The 16531-nt window shown below is 49.4% G+C and overlaps 1 protein-coding gene across 1 annotated transcript in view; it reads left to right on the top strand.

Moving 5' to 3' along the window:
* Positions 1–16531, top strand: part of LOC144372333 (mitotic spindle assembly checkpoint protein MAD1-like) — a 238839-nt gene that overhangs the window by 108863 nt on the left and 113445 nt on the right. The window contains 1 exon segment of the mRNA XM_078035712.1: positions 8374–8518. Coding sequence (XP_077891838.1) covers positions 8374–8518 — 145 coding nt within the window.

Below are 16531 nucleotides of genomic sequence, written 5' to 3'. Positions count from 1 at the left end.
ACATACTCCTGCTGCTGTTCCCCAAATGGGCTGTAAATTCCACAACACCTGCTGTCTGCACCGTTCTCTTGAAGCCCTGGAAATCTGTCTCCTCTGCCTTGGCATGTCCATGAGCAGCCTAGTATTCGGTGAGGTGCTACAGGCTTCATTCCATGATTCCACTTCTTAGAGGTGGCCTGTCATCAGTATGAACTGAAACAACAGGGATTTGTTGAAGAGCCACTCTGCACGGCACTTGGATGTGGAGTAGAGATCTGAACAGTTGCCACCTCTGCCCTCTTGGCATGCAGGAGGGCAGGAAGGCATTAAGCACATAAATGTGTGTTAATATGGCAAGTCATGACATGGGGGAAAGAACAGGGGCCATGAGATCAAATAGTAAAGGTGACTTAAACTAGGTGGTAGGCAGGAAGGTGCTTGTCTGATGGGGGCATCAGGTGAGAGAGTTCTCTAGGATGCATGCACAGCCACCCAAAGCCTGAGGTGACAGGCGTGAATGTGTGGATAGGGAGTGTGGCCATGGTGCCTGGGAAGCAGCTGGGGGAGGCAGGCTTACCTGACCTGGTGCTCCTGCAGTGTGTGAGCAGGAGTCATGGAGAGGCTCCAGGGATGAGACTGTGCTGAGTTTACATTTCAGGGTCAATTTGGTGGCTAGGAGGATGAGTGGGGTCCATGAGGGCAGTGATGGCAGCCAGGAGGCCATGGAGTAGTCACACCCGAACCTGGAATGGAGCTTGGCTCTGAATGTTCTCTGGAGGCTTCACTGTACCCCGGATGTAGTAGGGAAGGGAAGCTCAGGGAGGCTCCTTGGTGCTGCCTGGTGGGGTTTGGTGAGTGTTGATCCCTTCACAGGGATGGGAAGATTCGAGGACAAGCAGGCCCTGGGGGGTCCTCTCCTCAGCACATGGACTGGGTGATATTTCCCTAAGTGGGAGCCTGGAGTCCTTGCTTTGGGCTCCACTCTTCCCCAGATACCAAGCCCATTTCTACCTCCTTCTGGCTATCTGGGCTTTGTGCTGGCCTGGGTAGGAATTCCTGTCTAGAGAGCACTATCAGACATTTATCCTTTGCTTTCTCTCTACTCTAATTGCCTCTTTCAAAGGCACTGATCTGGACATGCTCTGGATGGGCTTTGCCCTTCCTTGGACTGTGGACCATAGAAACCTCTGGTTTCCCTCCTGTCTGCTGCCAAAAGGAGGGCGCCGTGACTCTGGGTCAGTTGTCTGTGGATTGCCTTAACAGCCAGGACAGGGCAGGACTGTGGGGAGTGCAGCCCTGCTTTCCTGACTGCCCTGAGACCTCTTGCGGGGCACACTTGGGCCACTGGCTCCTACTGCCCATAGTACTTATGAGCTCCTCTGTGCTGGGTGCTGTGACCTATTCTTTATTGGCAATAACTTGGAAACTAAAACTTCTTTTGGAGGCAGTTGGAGAAAGGGAGCTTCTTACTCCATCTTCAGGCGAGTGCCCACCTGGAAAGGGTATGATCAGCTTCTTCCTCCTATTTTGCAGAATGTTTAGTCTCCTGTCCATGTGTTACTGGTTTTTCAGGCTACACCGGCCAGAAATAAAGCCCAGGTTCACCTGGAAATCTTAAGTAAGTCTTCTGAAATCTGGTCATCATTGATTCTCTGTGGGGCCCCGTCCTAGTGTTTGGCTAGCCACAGTGGTCTCTTTGTTGGGAGAAATTCTCACCAAGTAGTCTTTTCACCTTGGAGGGCTCTGAGTATGAGATTTCTCGCCCCTTGTAACCGAGCTGCTGTCTCCCGTTGCTTTTGCCTGTTCCCGCAGACCACCTGGAGCAGGCATCCCCGACACCGCAGGCAGTCCTCTGTGCTCTTATCTGTGTTCACTGTTCGTTTGCCCTTTCCTCAGTTGTTGGGGGTTCCCCTAGCACCCTTTTCTCACTTCACTGAGACTAGCCTTATTTATCTTTGCCCCTTTCAAGCTCCTTTGGCAGACAGTGGTTCTGGGGTCTCGTCTGCTGCCTCAGAGCATCATGCCGCCCCATCCCATTGGACTGCTGATCAGCTCACTGTCTATTAGACTCTGACATCCTCTTATCTGTCAGTGCCCATCTTGATGGAGTGTGCAGCTGTCTTCTGGGCCCAGGATGGGGGCCTGGCACACACTCCAGGTTTAGTTCATTGGTGGGACCGCTGGCCCTCACCCTGTCTTCCATTTCCTAATCCTGCCTATGATTCTTCCTAGCTAGATTCTTCTACTCACTAGACAAGCAGAGTTCTAGAATTTCTTTCAGCTCCTGGAGATTTCCTGATGTGCTGGGAGGGAGCCATGTCATAGTGCCCTGCTCCTCCTCTGCACAGTGGGGACTGTGTAGGTAACAGTGCAACAGATCCAGCCCAGAGGCCTGGCTCTGGGGTAGGTCAGCACCCTTGCATGGCCTGAGAGATTGGGGCATTTTATCCCTGAGGTAGGCATATGGCATGGCACCAGTTGGTGGGTGGCTTGACTTGGGCTGACTCTGGCTGTTGCCATCACTGCCGTGGTGCTCCAGGACTTGGTCATCCACAGAGTAATGAGAGGCTGTGGAGGGCAAGCATTTGCTGTTTCCTGTTGGGGACACAGTGGCCTGACCCAGGTGACTCAGTCATGTGGGTCTGCATTTACCCATTTGCAAAAAGGAGAATGCCAAAAATCACTTGTGTTACTGTTTTTCTTTCTTTCTTTTTTTTTTTTTTTTTGTTTGTTGTTTTTATATTTTGTGGTGCTGGGGAGTGAATGCAGGGACTCAAGCATGCTAGACAAGCAGTCTACCATTGAACTCCATCCACAGTCCTCTTGGTGGGCATTTTTTCTCCGAGTTTAAGTGTTAGTAGTCTTTTCCATATTTTTTATTGGTACATTATTGTCCATAATAGTAGGACTGTTAGTGGATTTTGATCTGTGTCTATGACTAAGAATAAAGGTGTTTTTAAGGACTTTGCAACAGTTTGAATTAAATTTTATCAATATTTTCCTGCAGAGTTTTATGCAAAAGAGCAATTACTGAAAACAATGTACCCATGCAATTATATTTGTAACTTAACCAATTGGAGACCACCCACAGATTGGCACACGCTGTCAGGGAAATGTTTGAGCAGCCATCAGAAAGCTTCCTGTGTCAGCTCTTGTCCAGGTGTTACGGATGAGAAGGTGATTGTAATGAATTCAGGTCCCCATCACAAAAGTACCAGAGTCTGGGACTCAAACAATGAACATTCCTTTCTCTCATTTTTGGAGCTGAAAAGTCCTTGGCCCCTGCAGATCACTGGTGCCTGGCGAGAGCTGTCATCCTGGTTCAGTGTTATTTCTCACTGTGTTCTTACAGCGAGAGAGTGGAGATTGGGAGGCAGGGGACTTCTTATAGGAACACTCATTCCAGCATGAGGATTCTTCCCTTGTGATCTAGTTGTCCAGGGCTACACCTCCAAACACTGTCATGTTAGGATTTAGATTCAAAATACAAATTTGGGGACACAGATAAATTCAGTCCATTATAGGGGTGGTGCTTAGCTCAGAGTTCTTGTTTTGGCTTTGGGACTGGTTGTGGCTACTGAGGCACCTTTGTGTCCCTGGGTTTGCACACCAGGCAGGGCTCAGGCACTGTGACCATGCAGCCCCTCACTCATCCCAAGCATGCAGGATGCACTGTACCTCCTGCCCTGCTCCTTTTCAGAGGCAGTCCCTCATGGTGGCCATGTTGTCTAGGAATCTCAGTGTCTGTTTGCACACATGTCCTTTCTTTACCCTGTTAGTGCTTGGGCTGCCAGGCTGGAGCTGTGAGAAGACAGACAGCAGAGCTGGTGACATGCTGGGCCGAGCAAGGGAAGAAGCTCAGCCAGCAGTCTCTTGGAGAAGGTTGTGAAAATGTCTCCTGCCACTCTGGAGTCTCTTGTGTCCTTTCCTTGTTCCTTCAAGTGGATATTCTTAGCCTGAGTTTTTGATGAAGACTTCATAAAAGTGGACTGCAGTGGCCTGCCACTTACAAAGATGGCTTCTCAAAAGCATGGACTGTTTCTCTCACTAGATGCCGCCTCAAAAAGGCATCGATCGATAAACATGCCCAGCTTCTCCTTGAAGCACCAAGAGCTTTGTTTTGAACTCCCAAAGGCTCATGGAAATACTGCTGACCTTAGAGTTCAGCTTGGCATGGAGCTAGAAGTTTAATTTTTTATGAGCTCTCTCTTCTTCCCTTAGAAGAAAGGCTGAGCGTGAACAGAGGGAGCTTCCCAATGGGGATGGACCCGCAGCCTGGGAACTGGTGTGGGTTAGTGCTGGGGGATTTGGTCACCCAGTTGCTTCTGAGCCAGGGAGGCCCTCAGAAAGCCTGTGGGACAGAACGGAGAGGTCCTGTTCTGATCCAGGGTTACTGTCCCACCCACTTGCATCCTTGGGTTCAGTAGCACTTGCTTGGGAGCCTTTGGGCTCTGTGTGTGTGTTGAGGAGGGGCCATCCTCCCTCTTTTCACCATATTTTAGTCCTTCTCATTGTCTTGGGCCTTCAGGCGAAATTGTCTCTTCACTGCCCACAGTATTCTGCCTCTTCCTGCTTCAACAGGACCAGCCCCTGGAACGCGTGAACAACACTCTTCCACACTTTTTTCTGTTTTATAAGCAAGAGCTGGTCTCTTCTTGCCTATGCCCTCTACTGACCTAGTTTTGGCTCACCTCTGTGGCCTAGCAAAGGCCCCAAAAGGGCTGTCCTTGCTTTCTGACTTTGCTCCCTTTCATCCTCTTGAGTCTTTGTGTAGGCCCCTCCCTGTCTGCCCTGTGTCTCCCTTCTGATCCTCACTTACCTCCTGTTGGGCCGTGAGTCCTTCTTCTGCAGTGCTGCTGCTGGGCTGATGTGAATACCACCTCCTGCCTGCCCTTCTCCTGCCACCGACATGTGGTGCCCTTCCTTCCTTTGCCTGTGTGCCTTCAGTACCTTCCAGTATGCCTCCTGATGTGAGAACACAGCACTCATTTTTTCTGTCTTTGCCGCTGCCAGTTGCAAAGTTTCCTCTCAGTTAGAGTCCCCTCTCTGTGTTCCATCTTGCAGTGCTGGGACCTGCAGCCCTCTGCAACTGTCTGACTGGTGCCTTGTCAGCCCATAGTGGGTACTAGAGAGACATGGCCAGAATGGAGGAGGAGTAGGGGGAGGGGGAGGGGGCTGTGGCTGGGGCCCTGCCCTTGGCTTGTCCTGCCTGTGGCCACCTTCCTTTCCTTCAGACACTTCCTTATCACCACACAGCAGCTGTATCCAGTCTTCAGCTTTTCCAGAGTTCAGTAGCAGCAGCCTTTGCAAGCTTGGCCCTCTTCAGAGGCCTGGGCCCAGACCCTGCAGGGCTCCCACCTGGCTCAGACACCATCAATGCTCTATACCACGGGTCCCTCTTCTGAGGTTTCCAGATTTTAATTATTTCAGTCTTTCCCTTTTGTCATGAAGTCCAAGGAATTATAGCTGTTCAGTTGTTGCCTCCCACAGTCTTTGGATTGTTCCTTTTGCCCTGTATCACTCAGTTTATGTCTGGTTAACTGTACATTGCATTAGTAAACTCTCTGTGCATGTGATCCATGTGGGTGGAGTCCATGAGGCAGGCCCTTGGCTGTTCAATGCCTCTTGTTTTTCTAGTGCTCCTGACCCCCAGCGAGGTTCTGCAGAGTACTCAGGAACTCAGTCTCCCTGTCATCTGCTGAAGTAGGGTTTTTAAGTCTATGTTTATCTCTTGGAAAATTTGGAAACCAGATAACTGCCCTGGGAACTGCCCAGTAGATGTGGAACCGTGATTGTGCCCAGTCTGGTGGCTCTCAGAGGTCTTATCTCCCCTGCCACGGGCAGGGCAGTGGGCTGCAGTTGGTGCTGTCTTGCCTACTAGAGTCTCTTGTAGGACTGAGTATTCTTCTGGCTTATTTCTTTTCCTTCTCACTTGAGGAAATGCATTTTGCTCTTGAGAGAGCATGGATTTTCTTTGTGACCTGGTGAGTGAGCTTTTCCAACCTGGGTGTCGTACCCTACCCCTTAGAGGCCCCGTTCTCTCTTGTGGGGGCCATGGAGCACAGCTCCTGCCACCGCCTGCAGCTGCTGTGTACTTGGGAATCTTGGATCTGGGCAGAAGGCTTGGGTCAGGGCATCTCCATGCCTGGTGTCCTCTCCTCCCTATAGTGGCTGGGGCCCATCTATGTCATGCTAGTATCTGGCTCAGACTTGGTACTGGGTTCCTGGTGCCCAGTCCTGCAACATGACTCTGTGACACCAAGCACAGGTCCTTAGGATCACAAAAGAATAGCAGATATGGCATGGCCTCCTGTCCCTTTGCAACTGCAGTGGGTGGGGAGGGCCCAGCTCTCCCCACAGATATGATGATGTTGTGCTTCTAGTGTGTAGGACGTGGGGTTTGTCACTCTCTTTTCAAGCCTACACTAACCCCCTTGTGCTAAGGACAGCTTCTCAGAGTGTTTTCTTACCCTTCAACCCTATCCAGTGTCGTACTGTGCCCTGTCACCTTACAGACGCATTGCCACATTCCTTCCTCTGTGTATATGACTCTTCAAACAGCAGATCGAATGCTACCATTCTTCTAATTAAATTACCCACTTTGGAGCAGTGATTTAAGGTGCTTGTGAACCTCCCCACCTGAATTCAATGATTCAAGAGTCGATTTCACAGTTCTTGATTATTAAATTGGTCTATGAATAGTTTTAAATTGAACTGGAACTCAAAATAGCCTCTTAATATATCTGTTTCCAGTGAATAATTGCACTTGTTTTATACTGTGGCTTTGGTTATGGAGCACCTAGAGGTGCAGGTGGCAGTGGCTGACTCTGCATTTGGAGTAGAGATCAGTGCCAGGCTTTCCGAGTGGGTTTATTGAATGAAATGCCAGCATCTTGATTCTGAGCCTTGGTTCCAGCTTCCATGGTCTTGCAGGCCTCTGGTTGGCTTGTCCCAGGCAGCCTACACCAGTGTTCCCTGCCACACTCAACAGGACTAAGGCCGTTACCAGATCCCTTAGAAAGTTCCATAAATCTTTGATTTACATTCACTTACGAGTTATATTTTTGCTGCTTAAAGAATTTTACTAAATTATAATTTAGAAAATCCAGTAAGTACTCATTCATGTGAAAGAGAAAAAATTTGCAGTAGAGACTACCTCTAAAGAAATCGTTATCTATCGCCCTTATGAGTTAAGGTTTCCTTGAAATCATGTAATCAAAACAAAGAGAAATAATTGGATGCCAAAGATAATCTCAGACTGCAGATGTCCTTCACAGCCCATCCCCAAATTTCAAAATTTCAAAGTGGCCCCATCATTCTTATTGTCACCTCTCATAAATGTTATGAATGTCACCTTATATGAGAACCCTATCATCCTGTTCATGTTTTATTTTCAAGGATTGGTTAGGATTTTCTTTGGGAAGAAATCTTTGCCAGTGAAGGAGATAAACCCTGCTCCCTCTTCACATGCTAACGTGCCCTCCTGGTGCACTGGCCCTGCCTCACTCACTCTCTTAATCATGACCATTGCTTGTCCCTCCCTAGTGGATCTTAGGAACCCTTAAGCATTGGCTGGAGTTCTCTGGTGCTGACAGCATTCACCAGGGTCCTGAGCCGGCCTCTGAAGGACCAGCCAGCTTCATGCCTGTGCTGGGCATGGCTGTGGGGGAATTGGTGGCATTGAGAGATCAGGGGTCATGGCTCTCCCAAGCATACTTTGGGAGGTTGCCCTCTGCTTGGAGAGCTCCTGCCTTCTCTGGTCTGAAGAGATGTGTTGCCAGAGGATGGACCAGAAGGCCATCTGGATGGAGGTGGTATGATGCTGGGGAGACATGAGGAGACAGAGGCTGTGGGGATGCAAAGGGAAGGGGGATGTTGAAGCTGGAGACAGGCAGGAAACATCAGCTGGCCACACAGAGGCAGGGAGAGGGCTCAGCCTGGCTGCACCCTAGGGTCTCTCCCACACTATAGGCCCAGTGTGTGGCCGAGAGGGTTTCGATGGGCAGAAAGTCTTAGGGACTGTGCAGCCCCCTCCATGCTGCACATCTGCGCCAACTGTGATTCACATGGGAAGTGCTTGTGCTGGCAATTTAGCTCATTCAGAAGTCCCGTACTGAAGCACTGCGTGGCTGACAATTTTTTCCATTGTGTGTGGAGTTGAGCTTCCCTCCCCCTCCTGCCGTGTGCTGGGATCACCCTGGGCGTCTATTTGAAATCCAGAAACTCCTGAAAGGCGTTAAGTAGCTATTCAGGAGTGAGGAAATGACAGCGAGGCGGCTGCACGTGCAGCTCTATTTTAGGGCATCCTGGTGGGGCTCGCTGTGGGGAATCATCCCAGGGCCTTGGTGTGGTCTCATCAGACCTTATCACTCCCCTTTTGTCTTCCTTGCACAGTGCCCGGGGACTGGAGAAGGCCCAGCAGCAGCTCCAGGAGGAGGTCCGGCAAGTCAGTAGCCAGCTGCTAGAGGAGAGGAAGAAGCGGGAGACCCATGAGGCACTGGCCCGGAGGCTCCAGAAGCGTGTTCTATTGCTGACCAAGGTACAGGTCCACTGAAGTGCGGCCAGGCCTGCCCCACCACTTGCACACCTGTCCTTTTCTCTCTGGCACCACACCTTTGTGCAGACTTTTACATGGCTGCTGCCAGTGGTCTATGCCCTCATGTCTCAAATAGCATAGCATGCCACTGCCTGGAAACCGCAGGCCGTGGGCAACACAAACCTTCTGCCAAAGAGGATGCATCTTGGCAGCTTGATCAGGCAGTTTGGTTAGGCTGTGTGCTCTTACCCCGAATTGTCAGGAAAGTCCTTGGAGTGCCAGGGTCTCCTCAATCCTGTATTTCCAGGAGGCCTTGCTTTTTGCAGTCTCTCTCTAGCAACCCGTGTTTCCTGGCCTGGTGCCACACCCTGGTGGAGCCTTTTGTGTAATCGCTGGTCTTTTGAAGGGCCCTGACTGGGGTCAGCATCCTTGAGACCCAGTGGGCAAGGCAGCCTTCCCATCCTTCACTGTCTATAAGTGTAGAGGAAACTGAAGTGGGCTTTGGTCTTGGGTGTAGAATGAGGCTGGTCCCGTGTTTCCAGCTGTGCAGGATGGGACACACTTGTTTTCCCTACTCAGTGGTTCTGTCTGGCCTCTGTGCCTTTTCTAATTGTTCTTGCCTGAGGGGTTCCAACATCTGGCGTGTTAAGCCAATGTTACTCAGGCACAAATGGTTTTTGGTGATTATTATTTAATAAAACATTGCCATGGACATTGAAATTTCAAAAGGCAAGGAAGAAAAAGGCCAAATCTGTCCCCAAGCACACTCTGTGTAAGGGTGGGGCATCAGATTGCTGGGCAGAGACTCCCCACCTGTCCACACTGCTGTCAAGTGGGCAGAGGGAGCTGTGTTGACCCCCCACTCTGCCCCAGGAAAGGGGATGTGCCCAGGAAGTACCAGAAGCCGTGCCTGAACAGTGTCTGCCAGCTCTTGATCATGTCTAGTGATCCAGATAAAGCCAGGTTCTTTATCTCTGGAACCCCCTGCTTATGAAGCTTTCAGAAAATGAGTCATATTTCAGCTGCTACATGCTGCTGTTCCCTGGCCGCCTCTGCTCGCTTCTTGGCAGCACCTAGATATCTGTGCAAAGAAGACCTCATGTTTGTCTTGGCATCATGTAGGGCTTCCCAGGACTTGAGTGGAGGCCAGACCCTTTCTTCAGCTCCAGAGGCTAACTTGGGAGCCCTGGCCTTGCAGGTGGATCCCAGGGAGGTGAGTTCCCAAAGTGTCTTCATAGGTAGCTCAAAACCAGGACCTTGCTCCTTGAGAGAAGGCACTCAGATCTTGGGTAGCCATTCTGCAGCCTCCCCGGGCAAGGCTTTGGGCCTTAGTCACCCTCCCTTCTTTCCAAATTTGTCCACTGGTGTCAGTATGAGGTGCCTGTGATGTGACTACATGGCCACGGGCCTCACAGGATTTAGTCCAGTGGGAATGAGGCAGCAGTGATAATGCTCACTGGCCTCACAGGATTTAGTCCAGTGGGAATGAGGCAGCAGTGATAATGCTCACTGGCACCCGCCCCTTCCTGCTAGCTTCCTGAAAACACTGCTGCGAGGACGCGGGAGGAGGAGTTACCTGGTGTAAAGTTAACGTGCAGACCCGAGGAATTTACAGTTCATGAGAGCATGTGTAGACCAGGGAAGAGGAAGGAGGTTCATCATCTAAAAGCTGCTTTTGGGGTCAGCATACAGATATGTGGAAGCAAGCCAAGATGAACACCTAGTCCAGCAGCCGTGGGAGTGGACTCCCTCAGTCCCTGCAACAGGGGGTGCATAGCATGGGCTGCCCAGGCAGTGCTGGCTATTGAGGGGCTTTGGGCCCTCAGAGTGGGATGGGGGGAGCCAGGCTGTGTGGTTGTTTGTTTGGCACCTTGACCAGGCAACCTTCCTGTGGCATGGGGAGTGGGAACTCAGGTCTGGGAGCCTGGCTTTTCCCTGGGATCTCAAAACCACCTCTCAGTGTCTCTGGGTCTCAGTTTCCCCTCTCTGCAGGATGGCCCCAGGGCCCTTGGAATGTGACCATAGTGAGTGGGTGCGTACGTAGCTTACCCATTCTCACTTGGGCAGCTATTTCGAGGCCCTGACAACAAAGCCCATTGTCCCCTCCCGAGGGAGGCTCTATGGGACTCAGATCCAGGAGACAGAGCCTTGCACAGTAGCCAGTGAGGAAATGGAATAAACTCTGGGAGTCATGGCTATGAGATGGGGAGGGGTGCACAGCCCTTGGGAGCAGAGGTGACTTTGGGAAGGTGTTTCAGTTTTTCCAGGTGCTGTAACAAAATAGCATGGGCTGGGGGCTTACACATCTCCAGTAATGATTGCTCACAGTTCCAGAGGCTGCAAAACCAAGAGCAGGGCGCTCGAATGACCTGGGTGAGGACTGCTGCAATTCACAGAGCCTCTGTCTGTTCCTCTCTAGGCAGAAGGGGTGCTCTGGAGCCTCTTCTACAAGGGCACTGATCCCATTCCTGAGGGTGCACCCCCATGACCTAAGCACCTCTTCCTAATGCCATCACTTGGAGCTAGCATAGGAATTTGTGGAAGGCACAAACATTCAGAGCATAGCACATGTCTGTCGGGTATGTTTAATATGCGGAAATCACACTGGTGGGAGTTTGGCCTGGTTGGATTTCACCTTGTTCTCTACCAGGTCTTTTTAGTTAATCCTGAGCCACCCACGACCTTCCACCATGCTTTCAAGGGCCCCTTGGCATGGCCCAGCACCCCTCTGACAACTTTCCCAGTCAAGGACTGCTGCTACCATTTACTTGCTGCCCACTCTCAGGCTGTGTTGCAAGCTCTGTGTGTGCACCTGCTTACCTGGGCTGTGTGTGTGCGCACCTGCTTACCCAGGCAACTTCAGTTTTTAGAACAGTTTCCTTTCCAATTTTTTTTATTTGTTCCTTTTAGTTATATATGACAAGAACATTTTGATTGACAGAAAAATTAAGATTTTTGATTTACAGAAAAATTAAGAATTCAGAGAATTCCCTGTATCCAGTATCCCCTAGTAACACTTTGTGTTAGTATGACATGTTTGATATAATTAACTGGTATTGATACATTATTATTAACTAAGATGAATACTTTATTCAGAGTCTCTTAATCCATTTGTAATGTCTTTTTTCTCTGTTAGGATCCCATCTAAGATACCATGTGACATTTACTCCCCATATCTCCTTGGGGTCCTCTTGGCTGTGACAGTTTTACAGACGTTGTTTCTGGTGACCTTGGCAATTTGGAGGTGTGTTCCTCTTTGGAGATTTACCTGCTGTTTTTCTCATGATTACCAGTGGTTGTGGGTTTGGGAAAAAGAGGTAAAATTTCATTCTCAACACATCATGTCAAGGGGACATGCTGTCAGTGTGACTTGCCACTAATGATGGTGGCCTCGAGCCCCTGATGAGGTCTGGTTTGACAGGCTTCTCCTATGTCAAGTTCCTGTTTCCCAGTTTCTACCTGCATTTTTAGAAAGAGGTCAGTGTGCATTGCCTCCACCTAAGGGGTTGGGAGTTGACACTCTCTCCTTGGAGGCAGATTTCTCTATCTAAGTTATTTAGAATTCTTTAGCCTGGCTGGTGTTTCAGCCAGCTTTTGCATTGCTATGACCAGAATACCTCATAAGAACAGCTTAGAGGAGGAAAAATTTATTTTGGCTTACAGAATCAGAGGTTCAGTACATAGACAGCCAACTCCATTGCTCTGGGCCCAAAGTGAGGCAGCACATCATGGGGAAAGGATGTGGTAGAGGAGCTTTTCTTAGCTCATAGGGGCCAGGAAGTGGAGCAGGAAGGGGAAGGGCTGCAGGGAAGATGAGCTCTTCCAGGGCATGCTCACAATGACACTCCTTCTCCAGCCACCAGCTTATAGTTATCACCCCGTCAGTCCATTCAAACTAGGATGGGCTGATTCGGCTACAACTCCCATAGTCCAGTCACTTCACCTCTGAACATTCCTGCATTACCAGGAGCTTTGGGGGAACACCTTATATCCTAACCATGATGAGGAGTTTGTCTCTTCTCCCTCATTTATTATATCAGATGGACTTGTGGACATTTATTTTAGGTTTGGGATTTTAATCCATTACTACTTTATTCTGTGGCCGTAGCACTGGGGTCTTTCAGTTGAATCCTGGGTCCCTTTGATGTCATTGTGGGTTTATATGTGAGTTTTTCTTAATTAATTGATTTTAATTAGGTATATATGATAGCAGAATGTGTTTTGATTCATTCTACACAATTGCAGCACAACTTTACATTTCTAGGGTTGTACATAATGTAGAGTCACACCATATGTGCAATCATACATGTATCTAGGGCATCTCATTCCATCATCTTTCCTGTTCCCATGCACCCTCAATATCTTCCTTCCCCTTTGCCCAAAGTTCCTCCATTTTTCCCCATGTCTCCCCCCTCTCTGTTATGGATCAGCATCCACTTATCAGAGAGAACATTCGGCCTTTGTTTTTGTTTTGAGCATTGTCCTACTTCTGGCATTGCAAGATGCTCTGGGCTCATCCTGTATATTTCCTGTCCCAGTCATAGAGTCAGCCATTTTTCCAGGGGTCCCTGGCTGTTTTCATGCAGCCTGGTGTTTGGAAAGTGGGTCTTGCTACTTGGGTATTACCAATGGATGTCTGTCAGCCAGAAGAGCCAGGAGATGTGTGTAAATTGCATGTGTGCGTGTGAATGCATCTGTGGGACCATCTGTGTCACATTCACTTGAGTTCACACCGGAGTCCTTGACTTGCTCAGGCCCAGCCCCACATGGGCCATTCCGGTTCCTCCTTTTTCTATAGGCCCAACCCAGCAGCACGAAGCCTGGCTTCCACTGTGTTTACTTGGTTGAAAGTGTGTAGCCATGTTCCAAGTGGTAACCCCAGTTGAGGGCTTTTAAATTTTTATTTGAAATGTAGGTCCATAGGAAGTTGCAAAGGTGGTTCAGAGACGTCTCTTGAATCTGTCACCTCATGCCCCTGATGGTTATCTTTTACATGACTACATGCTTTTTGACTTAGGATGGGGCTCATGTGCCAATAAACCTATCATAAGTTGAAAATACAGTGAGTCAGAAAATGAATTTAAGACACTTCATCTACTGATAGCCCCCGCTCAGCCCCACCTGCCTCAACGTGCTCAGGATACTTGCACTGGCCTGCAGTCTAGCAGAGTGATCTCCACAAGGCTTGCTCGATAATAAAGTGTTGGATAGCTCATGAAATTTCACTGAATACTGTACTGAAAGTGGAAAGCAGACTGGGTAAAGTTATAATATCCCCAGATTCTTAAGCCTTATGATGAAAACTTGGGGACTGCACAGGGCATGGCAGCAGAACATGAGTTTAGTCTTGGCAGCATGTGTGTCCTGTGCCTGTCCCCCATCCCCTGCCTGCATCCTCTCCAGTCACTCTCACTCTCCCTCAGCACTTGACTTTGGCAGCTTCTGATCTGCTTTCTACTTTTGCAGCCCTGTCATTTTAAGAATGTTACATAAATGGAATCAGAACATCCTCTTTAAAAATTGGCTTTTCTCATACAGTGTGATAACCTCCTGAGCCGCCCGAGTTTTTGTGTGTTCATCATGTGTTCCTTTGTCACTGCTGAGTAGTATTTCATGGTAGGATGCACCATGGCCTTTTAGCTTTTGTTGCCTCCATGTTTTGCTATTATAGATAGAGCCATGGTGATGGGGGAAGGGAGTGAACAGGGTGACACTGGTCACAGGCTTACTTTCTGAGCTCTTGCTAGAATCCAGATCATCAGTGGCTACTGGGCACTGGGGGAGAAGGCTCCTGGGAATGCTAGAGTGGTCTTCCACCCCTCACCTTGCCTTTGCCTTGGCTTGTCAGAGCTCAGTAAATCCTTACTGGGTTGTGGGACTAAGGGTCCTGGTTCCTCTCAAGACAGAAAGCCCTGGGGGCTGGAGGCTGTAGGAAGGCAGCTGTTCCTCTGGCACTGGGGTGTGACTTTCCATCATTGCTGTGGTACCTCTAGACCCCATAGCTGGAGACCTCACATATTTATCAGAGAGCTGTGTGGCCTGGGCAGGCATGGCTGGTTCCTGGACTCTGGTAGGACCTGCATGACATGATCAGGGGTTTCGACTTAGCCCCTGCTGGGCACTCACCTTGGGCTCTGCGGATCCTGCTTCTGAACTCACTAGGGTCACTGGCATAATCTAGTCTCTGCAGTCCCAAATCCTGGTCCTGGAGGCTACCGGAATGTGCCCTTCTGTTTCCCACCTGTCCTTGTAGCCCATAGAGGGTGGTGAAGACCCTCCCAGCCTTCAGACCTCTCCAGTTCTCTTCTTTTCATAGCCCCGTCTTCACTGGAGAAAGCACTGTTTTTCAGAGCTCCTGGGATTATATTGGCCTGCCTGGATGTCCAGAATAACTTCCCTACTTGAATGTCTGTAACTATAGTTGTATCTGAAAATTCCCTGTGTCTTGCCAGGTAACCATGGGCATAGGTGTGAGAGAACAGGATATGGGCATCTTTGAATGAATGTCATTTGAGTGAATGTCATTGTCAATGACACCAGGGGTCAGGGATGGGAGATATATAAAAGTCATATTTTGAAAACTCAGATGCCTGCCTCAGCTGGGGGAGTGGGCCTGCCCAGGTAGGGCAGGTTGGAGTGTATGACCCATTTGGGGAGGAGAGGGTCATGTGGTTGTCCTGAGGGATCTTATTTTCTCAGAAAGCTAGCAGTCTGGATGCATATATGGAGTGTTCCAAACAGCTGTGTGACTGCAGCTGTTCTTGGAGGCTAGATCTGGCCTGTGGCTCTGTGTTTCCTCTGCTCTGATTTGTGGCCTCTAGTTTACGTTATCAGAGTTACTTTGGTTCTGGTGGCTGTTCAGATCCCCTCTCAGGTTGGGAGTTGGTCAGAAAGAGGACCTGCTTTTGATGGTACTAGGGTGGCTCAATCTCTGTCCCCTGTGGAGTCTGAGCTCTTTATTGTCCCAGTGGGGTCTTTTACGACTCTGGAAGCTCGTGTCTGGCTTCCTAGGGAGTTTCTGTCTTTGACATTCACACCTCAGGCTCCCATTGCAGGAAATTTCCATTTTCTCCTCTACTTAGTAGATGAGAAGCTTTTGGTCCAAGTTGACCTCCTCAACTCACGCTGAGTTCATGGGCGTCTCTGAGTTAGCAGGAAGGTAGATATTGATTGCTTGACACTGACTGATTATTTATACTGACTGTCCCTACAAGGCATGTTGCGATGAATCGATACCAATCACCACGCAGCCCCTGGGCTGGGGATGCAAGGATTTGTCTTGCCAGCCAGCATGATGAAGCTGTTCATCAGGCTGCTCTGGGAGGGTGTGTTGTGTTTTGACGTGTGGTGTCTCATATAGGTGATGTCCAACTCCCAAGGACTCTGACCTGGGCACATCAGACCCCAGCCTGGCTTGCTTGTGATTGGGGAGTACCCCCTCTCCAAGATTCCCTGAGGTGGTTGCCATGGACCTCAGGTTTCTTTAAGAGGCTGGTCTTTCCCTTGCCTTGCTGGGGAGGCATCCTCGCCCTGTGCACCTCCAACCTGCCTCCCTGACGGGAGAGCATAGCACAACCCGCCTCCTGAGGGGAGAGCATAGCACACCAACCACCAATAGGACCTGGATGTAGCCTACTGAGGAGCCCAGTTGATGGCTCTCAGTGTCTGCATCCCCTCTGAGGGGCCTGTTGGTGTGCTTGACATTTAAGTATTCGGTGCTTGGAATGCGCAATTTTATTTTGAGACCTTTATTAAGCGGCTCTGGTCTAAGGAGTTAATTGTTACTGATAGCTAAGAGTATAATTACCTTGGTAAAATATCATGACTATTTTAAGCAATTGAAAATTGGCTTCTAGAACTGGGTGAACACAAACCATTTTCTTATTTGAAATGAGCTATTTCCAGTGTGCCCTAATATTCTACAACATGGTTGCAGAATCTTATTTATAGAATGTAAGCAGTAAAAGCTAACTTTTAGCAAGAAATATGTTTAATGAAATGAAGTCTCCCTCCTTT

The sequence above is a fragment of the Ictidomys tridecemlineatus genome, assembly GCF_052094955.1.
Source record: "Ictidomys tridecemlineatus isolate mIctTri1 chromosome 12 unlocalized genomic scaffold, mIctTri1.hap1 SUPER_12_unloc_5, whole genome shotgun sequence".
Taxonomy (NCBI): domain Eukaryota; kingdom Metazoa; phylum Chordata; class Mammalia; order Rodentia; family Sciuridae; genus Ictidomys; species Ictidomys tridecemlineatus.
The sequence above is the reverse complement of the archived record's forward strand: the minus strand, read 5'-3'. Positions and strand labels throughout refer to the sequence as shown.